Source organism: Trichoplusia ni, chromosome 14, assembly GCF_003590095.1.
Source record: "Trichoplusia ni isolate ovarian cell line Hi5 chromosome 14, tn1, whole genome shotgun sequence".
Taxonomy (NCBI): Eukaryota; Metazoa; Arthropoda; class Insecta; order Lepidoptera; family Noctuidae; genus Trichoplusia; species Trichoplusia ni.
In genome coordinates, this window is record NC_039491.1 from 3,912,948 (window position 1) to 3,928,180 (window position 15,233).

A 15,233-nucleotide genomic window follows, 5' to 3' on the forward strand; every position below is an offset into this window, starting at 1 on the left:
CACTTATTATCTTTTGACACAGTCATAATTTATAATACTATAGAAGGTAGGATGAGTGTGATCAACGATTTCCAGTGCAATGGGGACACGTTAAATGACATCACTATTATTGTCAATCAGTCGCCTGTGCCAGTCTAAATATTTTTTTCAGTACCTAACTCATTCTATCATAAAACCTTTGTTTATTGATAAACAAATATGATTTTAAGCCATTTCTTATCGTATTGGGATCAAAACAATAATTCTATAAGTCGTGTGTATGAATACATAAATCAATACCCATAGTAAATTACTTTTAAGGGAAGCCTTATCTAGGTTTCTTAGATTAGAAATTTTTCATGAACATAAATTGATGACCTTTGAAGGTTTTCTATAAATTCACCCTAATAGCTTTTAAATGATGTCAGAAGAAATTATTTAGGTATCTTTTATACTTTAATAATGCGTCATGTTAATATTTTTCTCTTCGTGTATGACTTGTGTTTTCTGTTCTGGTCAGCATGTTAGTTGTCCAAACTTTATGTAGTTAAAGATTTCTTTTTGTATTTAGCACCTTGATAAGAAACCGGTGTCGAATCGTATAATTTTTATTTTCTCCTTCCATCAATCCCTACTTTTTGACCAGTGTTGTTACTTGTCTATTTTCTGTCTCTTTCGATCTTTTGTAAACTGCCATTGCACTTATTCCTTTCTTGCTCACTCCAACTTAAACGTCTCGTTTAGTGTAAAACTGTCATTGGAAGAGGGCGCTTGTGACGTTGGTTCCATTTATCATCCTCACTTAAAAGTTTTTATTTACATTTAAAATGTAAGAACATACTCTTTTTTATCTAATTACTAATGAAAACAATGAAAATAAATTTTTGTTGTTCAATAATAGCCGTGTTTAGTGCAAAATTTCATCATACAATTAACTTGTGGGTGTGGTGAACGCCGAAAGTCTTGTCAAATAATGTTTTATCTTCAATTATATGATTCGATTGTGTCACTTATGTAATATTATCTGTAATGGTGTTTGAATAAGTTGCTCAGTGTATTGGTTTAAAGAAAATAACCTAAAATAGTGTTGAACATAGTTTGGTAAAACAAGGTGTTTGGTGTTTTTAGAAATCGTCGTCGACGAAGACAACGACGATGACGACTCCTGCGAAGCTGTTCGGACGGGAACTGTCCACCTACGACGAGGTGGATGTCGACGAGCTGTTGGCAAAGCTGTCGCAGGAAGAACTTACCATGCTGGCCAAGGAAGTTGATCCAGACGTAAGTAACACACTGTCATACTTATAAAGACATCTGGAAACAGTAGAGTCTATGTTGCATCTTGTAGGACACGGGAAAAAAAATCCTCTGATTTTCATTTATTTCTTAAATTCAACACGTCTGTTACACATCTATTTACCGCCATTATTTGACATTCCTCTAATTTGTGTACGTTTCCAATATGTGATCCTATGTGAGTCACTCATTTTTATTCACATAATGTCATAGATAAACATATCTCTGTTAATTTACTCTACCCACATTCAGCCAGCCAGTCAGCAGGCAAGCCAATTGATTCTGAAGGCCACAAACAGTATTATGATAGATAATTCCACTAACATTCACACAAATTACATGCTTCATTGTTGAACCATAGACTTCTCACAGCTCACCTTGAAGGCCTTATCAGTATTTGCCTTGAAAAAAACTGAATGGTGTTAATTTCCAAATGAATTCAAGAAAAGGACACTCATTGTTTTCTCTAAAGATTCAAACATTTCAATAAAGATGTACCAAAATGATTTAAGCATTCTACTTTTTTTATTTATAGTTTCATGTTCAGTTCTCTTTAAATTATAGCTCTTTAAGACTTTCTGACTTTTGAAGTGCATGTAAACCAACTCTTACCATTTTTTTAAAATGACCTTTACAATGCTCTTTAATCTAAATACAAATTAAACCTCAGTCACAGCAATCTAAGGAGCTAAATCAATAGTGAACATAAATATTTGATTTGTCTTCCTTATAATTCATTTCTATTTAAAACAATAAGGAAGTTTTAAAATAAACTCTAAATAGATTTATGTCTGGTATTATGAGAGAACTAACTGTGCTTGACTTCATATTCAAACTGTTCTTTATATATCATTGTTTTCTAACTATTATTTTATAAGACAAACAATTTACTTATCGCAATGTGATGATGCAGGAATGCATAGTATACAAACATTGTTTTTAAGTATAAAACCTATTTACATTAATATCCTGAAACTGTAGCACTGCTTCATAACCACTTATTTGTCTTGCTTCTCTGCATTTGTTGTAATTTGAATATTTCTTCATATGTTAATTCAAATATAAAAAGATTTGACATGCATAATTTGGCTTTTTGTATCATGCAGAATAGCATTAAGAGATTATAAGTATAAATAATAATATTAAGATGAGAATATGATAAAACCGTTTGGTTTGTCAACATATTCTTAAACACATATAAGAAAACCATCAAGATTTCTAACAAAATGTTCTGACAAGTGACATCACATGAGATTGGACATTGTATATTATTTATTTGGTTATGTGAAAAGAAAAATAATCTTTCATCCAGATACACAATCACTGGTCTGTTAACAATATCCATTATGTTATGTGATTACACATACTGACTATACTAAAGGAATTAATATTCCTATAGTCCTAATAATCCTACTAAAATTTCAAACGCGATAATTTGTATGTATGGATGTTTGCTCCTCATTCGTAAAAAAATTGCTCAATGGATTCAGATGAAACTTGGTACACAAAAAGTTTATAACCAAGATTAAGACCCCATGGGAATACTTTTGATTCATAGGGGCCGTGCCCAATAGCGAGTTGAATATAATTTCTTTATAGGTTCTTTACATTGATTCACATTGTAGACTTATTCCAAGCAGATACGAAATGTGAACATAATGTGATAGGTAATCTAAAAGACTATCAGATATGACATAATATATATTTACAGATGCCAGTGACAAGGAGCACAAAGATCCAATTTACATTAAATGTAAAAATAATCTTTATTCATGAAATACATCCATAACTGATTTATAAAACATTAAATTCAGATAATTACTTTTTTATGAAGTATTAGTACAAGGACATTATTGCTATATTGATTAAATGTCACATTATTGTAAATAGATTATGATACAGGTACTTATCAGTGCAAGTAACCGTTGCAACAGCACCCTAGTCTTATCAACAAATTGATAAATAATTGTCATTGTATCACTTTTTACCTTATTTGTCAATGCTTTACAACATATTTTATGCTTAGTAAAGTAATTAGATTAAGAATAATTAACTATGACTCAATTTATATGCTCAGTAATTGTTTATCTATGAAAACACATGCAACATTATTTGTTTGACTAATTAATCAACCACACCTCGTCATTTGTAAATAAATTACTCAAAGATGAACTGAACTAGCAAACACATCAATCCAAGCATTCAATTTATTTGTAATTATGTACATAATCAAAGCTAGACAAAATATCTTTTTTTTTTAATTTAAAGTTGTTCTGTTATCAGAACTCTACAGTATGATTTCTGACTTGAAATTCTATAATTTCCAGGACAATTTCCTGCCGCCATCACAACGTAACAACTACGATTGTGAGAAGGACCCCACAGGTCCCCTTAACCGTAAGAAGCTGATTGAACACATAAACAAACAAGCACTGGAGACTCCCGACCGACCTGAAGTTAAGCCCTACGTCGCTGGCGTCGTACGTGGAAAGAAGGTAAACAAATAGTACATGGATTGATTTAAATACATGCACATTGCGTGCAAGAAAAAAGTAAAATCATAAAGTGTTTGGTGGTCTCACACCATCATTTATGTTCTTTTTAATAGCAATAATTTGAATTTGCTGTCAATAAGATATACTAACGATATAATTGTAAAAGTTAGTGGTGATAACACTTTTTACTTTCGGTTTTCTATCTTGGCAAGCCAATGTCTGTGGAATTTTGTAGTTGAATTGATTAATGAAACCCCCTTGATTTTGCAGTAAATAACGTTATAATTGTTTGTGGATTCCAGTGGATCCCGCCGCCGCAGCCTGAGAAGATGCGTGACGCGGACGAACAGATCTCCATCGACCTCGGCGACGAGTACGAGCAGGCGCTCACCACTGCCTCCCAAGAAGAAATCATTGACTTGGCTGGTATGGACACTCCTTCCATTATTACCTGTCTAAGTTCTGTTATTCTAAAGCCGAAGAGAGTTATGTTCTTAGCTGTCCAGCAGTCAATAAAAAATCGGCAGTTTCTTTCGCCTTCCTTTTCCAAATGTGTAATGCGTTAGGTTTCAGATGTTGGTATACAGATTTTGAGCGTATTCTATAATACAACTGTTTTAAAAGGCTTTCTTTCATGCCAAATAATCCAGTACGCTCAGATTTAATGAAGTCATCCTGAATATGTAAAGTCTTGTTACACAAGTCAAAAGCAATTTCTTCATATGACAAACACTACAATTACTCAACGAAATTCTGGCATAAGTCGCGAAATATTTGCTTGCTAACCCAGTACCACACATTCTAATAGTCTAGAAGTCTGAATACCATCAGCAGTAACAACTGACACAGTCACCATCAAAATAAATATGCCTTTGTTACGACACATCTTATTATTTATGAGAACTTGGATCAGGAAATATTCTTTGTGATGTTTGTATGATGAGAGTCTGGCATCTTTCCAGTATTGTCTCGACTTTCGAGTTCATTGCAACTCTCAAACATGAAAGGGACTTGTTTTATATCTTTTTTTGATATAAAAATATTAATGCAATAAAGAAAACATGTAAGAACATGTAAATTGCTATACTACTCGAACTGGCACAATTTAAAACTGAATTTCTGTGCTTGCATTATCATATTTAATAGTGATGATGTGTGACAAAATATTTTCTGTTGTTAAACAAATCTGGAACCCACCACAGCCACTTCATTTCTTCTATAGTCAAAATGTTCTTGCTATCTCTATCCAGATGTTTGTACACTCTGTTTGCCGTAGAACACAGTTTAAACTCAGTTGAATATCAAAATAGAACAATTAATACATAAAAATGTAAAATATAAAAAATATGACTTGGCAATCAAAGTGACGGATACTTTGGCGCCGTGAGCAAAATTTCTTACATTCAAAATAATTATGTCATTAACCAGGTCACTCTTGTTTTTAAAACAAAAATAAACTATTATCTGTGGCGCGTTTTAAGAAAAACGTATTTGGTTAACTAAGCTTTAAAACTATTTTACCTTAAAGGCTTTTGCCCAGGGGGCGGACTGAAGGTGCTAAATATAAGAGATTTAAACCTTTATTTTTTCGTTTTTTGTCTCATACTTATAATTATTTCTCTATTTTCATGATTGCAGCTATTCTCGGCTTCCACTCGATGATGAACCAGGATCAGTACCACGCTTCGCTTCTGAACAAGGGCCAGCCTGTCGGTCTCGGTTGGGATGGCATCACGAAAGCTACCAAACCTAAGGTAAACCAAACTGTTATTTTGGAAAGGCTTTCTCGCAAACAATTTTAGTTTGTGCTCAAATCTTGAAGACCAATCTCATTACTTTCAGATAAAATTCGTAAAAAATGAGACATGGTCAAATTACTTTTGGTTGGTTGGTCATACTCTTCAAAAAGTAATTATATTGTGTCATAATCATACGATACTGTATCATTACAGGTGTACCCTATGGACCCCCCCAACGATACGGACCCCGACGACACTATCACCCGGGTGCAACAAAATGACCAAAAGTTGACTGATCTCAATTGGAATAATATTAAGGTAATAAGCTCTTTCTGTCTAAGATGTTCATATTTAAGGCAATCGGTGTATTAATGTGACCTGTGCAATATAAGTTTGAATACTCGTGTTCCAGAACATAAGCGACGAGAAATTCGAGAAGCTATTCGAAGCTCTGAAGGGCAACACGCAGCTGGAGGTGCTGTCGCTGGTGAACGTGGGGCTCAACGACCGCACGGCGGCGCTGCTGAGCGACGCGCTGCGCGTCAACAGCGGCCTGCGCGTCGTCAACGTCGAGACCAACTTCATCTCGCCCGCCGGCGTGCTGCAGCTGCTGCGCGCGCTCGCCGACACGCACACCGTCGAGGAGTTCCGCGCCTCCAACCAGGTGCGCGCCGCTAGCCACACGGGGACACTCCGACACCTTCGTCTCGCAGTCTTGCACATGTACTGTTGAGTCGACAGTTCGAATCGGACTGCGCATGATCAGATCCGAGTACGGTCACGTCGCCAGCCACTATTGTCACATTATTGAAAAAGGCTGTACGACGTCTTTTTTAACGGGAGAAATCCTTATGAACTTCTTCCGCCTGGGGATAGGCGTGCTGGACTATTACCGGCTAAAACCCCCCGGTGTGCCTCCTTGCGCGACGCCGCGGGAGTCCAAATTCTTCCGCAGCCCCGTCCTAGTGCTGGCCCGGTCAGTCCGGGCTTCGCCTCGTGCGCGGGGTAGTGAGGTGTATACCTACCCCGATCATCGCCTCAGGCCCTCCTCCTCGGGTCCATAGAATAGGGGGCAGGGGACTTCACCAAGTCCCTCGCCCCTCGACCCATTCATGGGGGCTGGAAGAAGACGTTGTCCGCCCTATTATGCGGCCGGGGAAGGGAATCGAGATCTCCCTCTCCCGCTCTGCAGTTTCCAGTTCGGCGAGAACGTGATGTCGCACACCACTGAGTCCCACGACTCTGCGCTACCGACCATCTCTCCCACTACGGCCGGCAGCGACAGATCGCCTCCTACTTCATTTGCGTATACACGGCGCTGCTCTTCCCAAGCAACACACTCGGCGAGAGCGTATTGCGAAATTTTAAAATTAAAACGTTAAATCTCCCGCCCCATCCTCACGTCCCGGAATATTCATATTCATATAGCATCTATCTTTACACTACTAAACAACAACACATCCCCCACAGCGGTCGCAAGTCCTCGGTAACAAGATCGAGATGGAGATCACGAGCCTGGTGGAGCAGAACCCCACGCTGCTGCGGCTGGGCCTGCACCTGGAGTACAGCGACGCCCGCCACAGGATCGCCAGCCATCTGCAGAGGAACATCGACAGAAGTGAGTGTCGACAGAGATCCTGCATTATATACCATACCGATGTTTATATAAAGTCTATATTCGTTCAACACATGTCCGTTTACGTAGTTTTGGTACTGGAAACAGTACTAGGTAATTGTACTTGAAAATGTATAGGATAGGAAGTGTTTTCTGTTTGTTATTACTGTGAAGTCGGACCAAAAATCCTGTAGTAGGAAGAATTTACTAAAGGTCAGTTTAAAAATTCAGTTAATCTTACCTTAGGGGGTAATTTAATGAATAAAGGAGTAATATGTGTTGCTAATGAATATAACACGATTCATATTGGTATGGTATGTAATTGTTCAGTAGGGATTAGTGTAAAGAAGATTCGAATTTATAACTGAAACTATAGAATAATAGAGAGGTAGTAATACAATCTTTAAAAAATATTATTAATGTTTTCGTAATGTCGGGGTGAAATTGCAGTGCCAAATGAATATAACTTAAGTCTGATTACAATTTAATAAGGATTTTTATTAAATCAAAAGTTCTATACCAGACATCTTACGAATATAGAAAATAAATCTTCTTTACACTTCATTTTCTGCGGAATTGATTTAAATACTTTATTGGACAGGAAGAGTCCAAATGCTATAAAATCGGCGATTATTTATCGTTATTATATAACGACCAAGTCTATTAATTTATAAGATGCACAATAAACAATTTTATTACAGGTTATATAATATATTACTGTGAAATGACGTTTTACGACAGTTCATTTATATGTACAGACAACATCGTCTTACACCAATTTTATGAAAGCATAAACATGTATTAGCACATATCTTGCATAGAACTTTCACTCTTAACTCGATACATTAAGGCTTACATTAGCGTGCAACACGTCGAACATCATTCGTCAAGTAACACAAATTGATTGGAAAATCACACTATCATTTGAATGTAGCATATGAGAAACGGATAATTTAAGCCATTTCAGACACAATCAGTTATAATTTATTAGCTTTAAACGTAGTAAGGCGTATAATATGTATAATATTCGAAAGTAAAGTTGTTAATAATAATAAGTAGATTCTTGCTTAAGCTACTTCATATTATTACAATTTTAGTGTTTTGAAATTAAAATACATCATCAAAACAATAACGACGATTAATAATTAAAACTACAATCACTGAACATACGAGTAATTACTCGGTCGATTAACGATTAATATATCGATAATGTACCGAGTGATTGTCGTTTACTACTTGACGTTTCGGTCGACTTGCATCGGCCGCTCATGCGTGAATATCGAATGTATTATGATTATATTTTCTGCTCGAGACTAGACAAATAGTTTTTAAATGTTTCTAGTATAATACTCCTTAAGTGGAAAAGGAATGAGCTTTTATCACATTACAAAAATAAAAAATAAAAAATCTTTTAAGAATTATTAAAGAGCCTATAAGGAAAAATTGTTTGTAAAAGAATCTTGTTCTTACTTGTGTCTGATTTGGCAACTGGCATACTTGTGTGCTACAGCACATATACCTAAACCTCAACAAGGCCCGTTTGTTATCGGCGCTGTGATATTAAACATTCACATTCCATATTTGATCCTAAAAACGAATTCGTGGTGTGTTGACTACAAAGTCAAAAGAATAGTATGAGGATATTGTCAACATATTTTGTGTCCTAAACCATTGTCTTAAAGAACATTTTCAACACACCACGCCAGTTAACATTCACTTACGAAAATGCACATATGGCGCATTTACCGAATAGCCCACCCTCAGCTTGTATTAACAGTAAGGACACAGGAGTTTCAACAAAGAAGAATAAAGATAAAATATTGCATGTGTCTAATGTGAGTCAGTGGAACTGCAGAGCATCAAGTTCAGAATGGGTTTAGATAAAAAAAAAATTGTTATTTTAAATTCAAGCTCATCTGAGTTTTCAATACCATTTAAGTGACTAAACTTAATTTCGATCATACATTGTACATAATCTGATTGAAGGAAACTACAAAATGCCATTTTATAAATATGCTCCATTATTTCAATACTGCATGGGGTTATCGATTACCCATTAGACACAAGCAACATCGGTAATCCAAATCGATTATCATGATCAGATTGCCGCGTGCTAAAGAAGGCTAGCGTGTCGCTGAGCCTGCGGCGGCCGCGCGGTCGTCCGCCCGCTGTGGGTATCGACAGTAGCTTCTTCAACATGACGCCGCCCAGCGCTGAATCTGTCACACCCACCAAGGAAGAACCCAAACCAATAATAAGCGAAATCGTGGATACCTCGTCTACAGTCCAAGCACAACCAGACGGCACTGAAGCCGTAACAGCTCCAGAACCTATCGAGAAACCTGTATCGAATGGTTTCGAAGCACCAATCGCTACCCAACCCGTAACACCAGAAATAGAAGAAAAACCTATAATCACGGATAACGTGGGTAATCCAATACCCGAGGACCGACTTACTGAAGAAGCACCGGTAGAAAGTTCTGAAACGCCGATAGAAAAGGCTGAAGAGAGCGCAGATAAAACTGAATCGACCGGTGAACAAGCAGACAGATTCGTGCTAGCGGCGCGACCCGACATAAACCCCAATCCCCACTCGTGAGTAGTAGCGTCCAGATTGCCACTCACACCACACGCGTGCCCCCAACTGTTATTTGTAGACGTTTATACACAAATACATCATCGGGTGTGAATTCGAACAATATAAAATATCATTTATATTTTTCTTTTTTCGTATATTGTTTATACAGAAGAGGGGATCGTATACCAAATCCGATGGTCATCGTTTTGTCAGGCGTAGAGGTCTTGGAACGACTGTATTATGTGACAACGTACCGGATTCTATGATCCCTCAGATTTTATCCCTTTTTCTGTATATTAGGTTTATATAGCGATCTTAGAATTTTAGGTTTTAGGTAATGTGTTCTTGCGCAATAAGCATTTTCCTCCAACTACCCCCCCCCCCTCTAACCTTTTGAATTGTCATCAATCATTTCAAATTATACGTTTCATACGTCTGAACAGGATTCACTACTGTTTTAATTTAAATATTCAAGTTGTATTAACAAAACCAATTTACTTAGGGTAATCTTTTGACATATATAAAAAATATGACGGAAATGAAGTGAATGTTCTCGACAGTTATTGCTACATTTTTTTTTCTAAATTTATTACAATGAAATTGTTCTAATTCACAATGAATGTACACAAAACACATGTGTGAGACATTAGTTGAGAGATATGTTGTTCCATTACAGTACGGAAAGACCTAACGCTGCGACTTCAGTTCAGATTCTTTAACAACCTGGCAAAGGGGGCGCGTAGCCAATAGACGCGGAGGTCAGGCCCACGGTACATTGTTGGCACGGCAGTATAACAACACTACGCTTTTGTTACAGCTTATTTACAATGCCGGCTGATTGAGTGATGACTCACACACACATACATATAGTGCAGTTTTATTCTATACGAACCTTGTTTCTTTCTTTCTTTAAAATTTTGTAATGAGAGCTTTATTTTAGTTTGGGGCTGTAAGTAAAATTATTTGGGCATGTTTATAAAACGAAAAATTCGAAAAATAAAATCGTCAATCTCAAAAAAAAGCTGTCTAAAATCCTTAAATGTCTGGGGCACCCATGGTTAAGTTCGTAATAGATTTTTATATTTATAAAGCTGCACTCTAAATATATCTCTAGTCGAATATGGCATCCATGACGTCACACGACGCCATAATTGCTATATTGATAGTCTTAACAATTTGTTTACTCTTTATAACATAAAATAATACTACCTATCTACATTAATTCTTAAAACACACTTTCCATTAAAACCTCAATATAAAACAAAACTAATATATTTTGATGTGTTTTCTATTATTTAGATAATAACTTTTAACAATTTAATTTCTAGCAGAGAGGGGAGTTCTAGCATAGAACAGAACGATAATATGTAGAAAGGCCGCAAAAAATCGGTAAAATATTAACTGTTTTGCGAATGTAAATGGCCAAACGTTAGTGCCGTGCTATTTTTTCGGGTAATAACGGTTTTTCACAGCGTAAGGCTTAAGCTAATCAAGATTTTCCGCTTAGAGATTACGACGATGCTGTGGGGTCCCAATTGCGACAGGATAGTCATAAACGTTTGTTAAGCATCTATTAACTGGAGCCATAAAAAGAGATATTTTCCTGAACTCAAATGACACGCATGGATGTGACTACTAACAATTGTATGCGGAATGATGATCTGATACTAAATACCAATAAAAAAATATGTTAGCATGGACTTGGATTTCCTACGTTTTATTTTTGAAAGCATAATGTTTGAATTGATTGTTATATGTTTTCCTTTGTTATTTATTTATGAACGAACCTTTTATGTTGCCGATGTTCGCTTTACGAAAATTTAATCTACTGGAATAATATGTAAAATGTGATTCGATCAAAATTCGAACCGTATCGATAAGATTTTGATCATTGGAACCTTTTTTTAGGCATAATTAAGAGCGTAATTTGTCAACAAAAAAAAAACTTTCAGCTCAATAAATAAAAAAAATATAAAGTTATCTTTCTAAATTATTTTATTATTCGAAATTGCGAACATCGGTTACTCAACATGTATGTATAAAAATGTGTGACCACGTATCCGTGTGTATGCATTGCAGTACGCCAGCAGCGCCGGAGCCAGAACAGCGCTTAGAGCCTTGAACTGTCGCACGTGGTAAGTTATGAAACCTCTTTGGTACAAAAACCATGTCATGGGTCTTTTTATACGCTATGGAATTTTAGGCCACTTGTCAAATTGATGATCAAATTGAATTTGCGACAAAAAAGAATGTTTGCAACTCATTTTCTTTAATAAATTTGGTTTTACTTTTTAGTAAAAGGTTAAGCTACTTACAGCGTTTAAAAAGACCCACTGATCATATCACAAAATCATTGTATTGGCATTTCAAAAATCATGTAATTCAATTTTGTAATGAGACTGGGTATATTGTATTTCTTTCGCTTTGTAGATTTTCAGCAGCTTTCTTTGGTTTTTAGCAACCTGGCAGCAAAATGTGTGTATCTAGCACTATTACCCATATACCCAATTGAGCATGATTGCATTATTCCATGCATATTATACCCAGATATGTATGCCACCCAAATGCATTTATACACCTTATCCAATACTAATATAAAATTATATTACTGATGTTGATGAAAAATAAGAACCAAAGTTTATATTTCATTTTTTTTAATGAGAGTGAACTAAAAATTTGGTAAAAATGATTAATCTCTGACGAACTCGTACAGATATGTTTCGCTTTGAATTTTAATTTTATTGTACTTTTTAAAACTATTACTGACTGAAAATCCTATTAATAATATGGTTTTTATTTAACGTGTAATAAGATTTCATATATCGTTTTTATAATATAGAGTACAGCGTATAATGTATTTTCAATATCGAATACAATTTTAACATATTTAGCAATTTGAAACGGCGTCTTATTTGCTTTAGTAATATATGCACTTAGTCATATAATTTTAGCAGATAGTATATAGAAAATTGCCACTTAGTATAAAACATGGTTTTACTACTTATCTATTGCTTTACAACAGATTTCATTTGACATAGATTACATTCTTGTACGATAAAATAAAATGGCGTCTGGATTTCATTAGAAACTACAATTTCCACGTGAAAAGTTTATTATTAAAAAAAACTTGCCTTGCACTATGAAGAAGTTTTGTAAAATGTGTATATTTTAGTAGTAAGTAAGTGTATCGTGATGTTGCAGGCGGGCGCATCCGCCGCCTGACCCAGTTCACCCGCAGCCGCAGCTACGTGGTGGGCTGGATCCCGTGAGGCGCCGCCCACTCCGCTCGCGCTCGCTGGCCACGCACCGCACGCCCGCTCACAACGCTGTCATTGAATATATTTATCAACACATACAATTTAAGTTCAAGCTAGACTTGGTTCGCACCGAACTGACCTATCTATATGAAGTTCTTTGTAACCTGGCGCCTATACAAGCGCCGCAGTTCCGGAAAGCAATGACTGCGTTGCAACCAAGTCTGCGTTCACCTTAATTAAGCCTCCAACTTTACAAAACATTTTTGAAGAAGATTTATTTTTAACAACAATTGACAAGAATGAATTCAAAAAATATTTTTTTAGATTTTATTTTTTTACTTATACAAAATGTTTGTCAAATATATACAATTACATCGAACTTCTCCGGGCAGAAAAATAATGGTACATCTGATGACGAATGTTGTGTGCAAACAAGAATTGATATTTTACCATTGAATTCGCTATCGGTATTTATATCGATAGGTTGAATTATCGACTAACATCACTAGCATGATGGCAGGACCATCACTAGTAAAACAGTATGATAAAATCACAATTCCTGTGTATAGCGTGAATGACGTACGTTTTACTATTAATTCTTACTATAGTGTGCTAATGAATTCGTATTAATTTTATTATGATATTAAATTGTAATATATTTTATAGATGTGCACATTCCATTAATGCGAAACATGCTTCTCTTATATTTGACGCTTAGTGAATAACCTTTTTAATTTAAACCTACTAAGGGTAGCCCTAAAATTGTATTAATAACGACACAATGTGGTCGTTTCGGTAGTTGGGAGCGGTAGATGCTTTAGTGACTAGCTGTTTTTTGCTGCCATTTTAAGCAACCTACCTACCTCACATATACCGCGTATGAAATTATGTTGCGGCATTGTAAAGTTCCTTCAATGTGAAAATGTGTATCTTGTTTGTCATTTTATATAAAAGTTTATTAATTACGTTGTCCTTTTGACATCGTCAGATGTCAGCTGTCCGATTCTGATTCTGGAGATTATGAGCCTTCTAAGCTGGAATACTCTGACAAAATGGATTTCCGGTCAGGATACTCAAAAGCAGGGAAAGGGCATCACAAATATAACTAATTTAACGTAGTTTTGCAAGTCAAATGTACATATATTTTTCTTGACCGTTTAATTTATTTTGTTTGACTAATAAGACACATTAATTTTTAGTTTCAATGTTTAGATAACATTTAAAAAATGACTGATTACTTATGACTTGCCAACTTGAGTTGTCTTAACCGTTATAGAGAGGTATACAATCAACTTTACAGAGAGAAGCCATGTTCTGCGTCAATGGAGCGTAACTTTAAATATTTCAATAAAGCACTAGGTTTTGTTCGCATTGTTTAGTAAACTTTCGATATGCGCCTTTGGTGGAATCTTTGTATTTAGATAATCGATCGTAGCTATGGTCTAGCGGTGTACTGAAGCTTTTGATATGAATAGCTTTTTATAACGTAACCTTTTGCTTTTTTGAAACAAAAAAAATGCTTAAAAATGTAACTTTATGTATATTTAGTGAATCTACTGGGGAACTAAGTGTCCATAACATTGTGATACAGACATCATATTTTCCATTAAAAATCTGCTTCGATTTTTTTTCGTCTGTTAGTTTCAATAAGAGAGATTATTTGTATATGATTTTAGATTTTTAAAATGTAATATTCTTTTATTGTGACGATTTATGAAAAAAATAAATTAATATAAATCATAATTTAATTTGTAATGATTAGTTTTATTTATGTTGATATATTACGGTTCAGGAGCATTTTGATCCATCGAAAACCTTGACTAGTAGAGTCGCAGTTCTGTAGTTTTGTGACAAATGTAAAAAATATTAATAAAGTACATACATTAATATCAGGATTTTATTCAGCAACCTTTAACAAGTATTTACACAGAAATATTTTCCTATCCAGGAAGAAGTCTTATTGACTTGATCTGCAAGATATAAAAAGTTACGTGTCAAGTACGTAATCATGTCTTATAACAGTTCTAGAATTCATTACATAAGTACAATAATAGCTTTCTGAAATATTTTACGTGTAGAAATAGCCGTTATTGATTTTTTTCTCATGCTCCACTGGATGATAATTGGCACACAGCCACCCTGTCTCGTCGCTTCTGGGATATAAATAAAACCATTATTCATTCACACAAAGCTTTATTTTTGACTCGTTAGATATGTTTCGATGACAGTTTCGTTTTTGTAGTAATTCTTATAATTGAGATGCAAAACTATGTT

The 15,233-nt window shown here is 35.3% G+C and overlaps 1 protein-coding gene across 7 annotated transcripts in view; it reads left to right on the plus strand.

Annotated features, from left to right (window-relative positions):
- The window catches only part of LOC113500422 (tropomodulin-1), a 69,905-nt gene extending 55,059 nt beyond the window's left edge, over positions 1–14,846 (plus strand). For 2 of the 7 annotated variants that reach the window (XM_026881210.1, XM_026881208.1), the window contains exons 2-11: positions 1,108–1,260; positions 3,603–3,770; positions 4,073–4,196; positions 5,409–5,524; positions 5,723–5,827; positions 5,922–6,173; positions 6,980–7,127; positions 9,227–9,719; positions 11,782–11,837; positions 12,904–14,846. In XM_026881210.1, the coding sequence (XP_026737011.1) occupies positions 1,108–1,260; positions 3,603–3,770; positions 4,073–4,196; positions 5,409–5,524; positions 5,723–5,827; positions 5,922–6,173; positions 6,980–7,127; positions 9,227–9,719; positions 11,782–11,824 (1,602 nt within the window). In that variant the 3' untranslated portion in view covers positions 11,825–11,837; positions 12,904–14,846. Of the gene's footprint in view, positions 1–705; positions 809–1,107; positions 1,261–3,602; positions 3,771–4,072; positions 4,197–5,408; positions 5,525–5,722; positions 5,828–5,921; positions 6,174–6,979; positions 7,128–9,226; positions 9,720–10,378; positions 10,461–11,030; positions 11,092–11,781; positions 11,838–12,903 lie in introns of those variants that run through there. The other 5 variants (XR_003401199.1, XR_003401200.1, XM_026881211.1 and 2 more) reach the window with 5 other exon arrangements.
- The last annotated feature ends 387 nt before the right edge of the window (positions 14,847–15,233 follow it).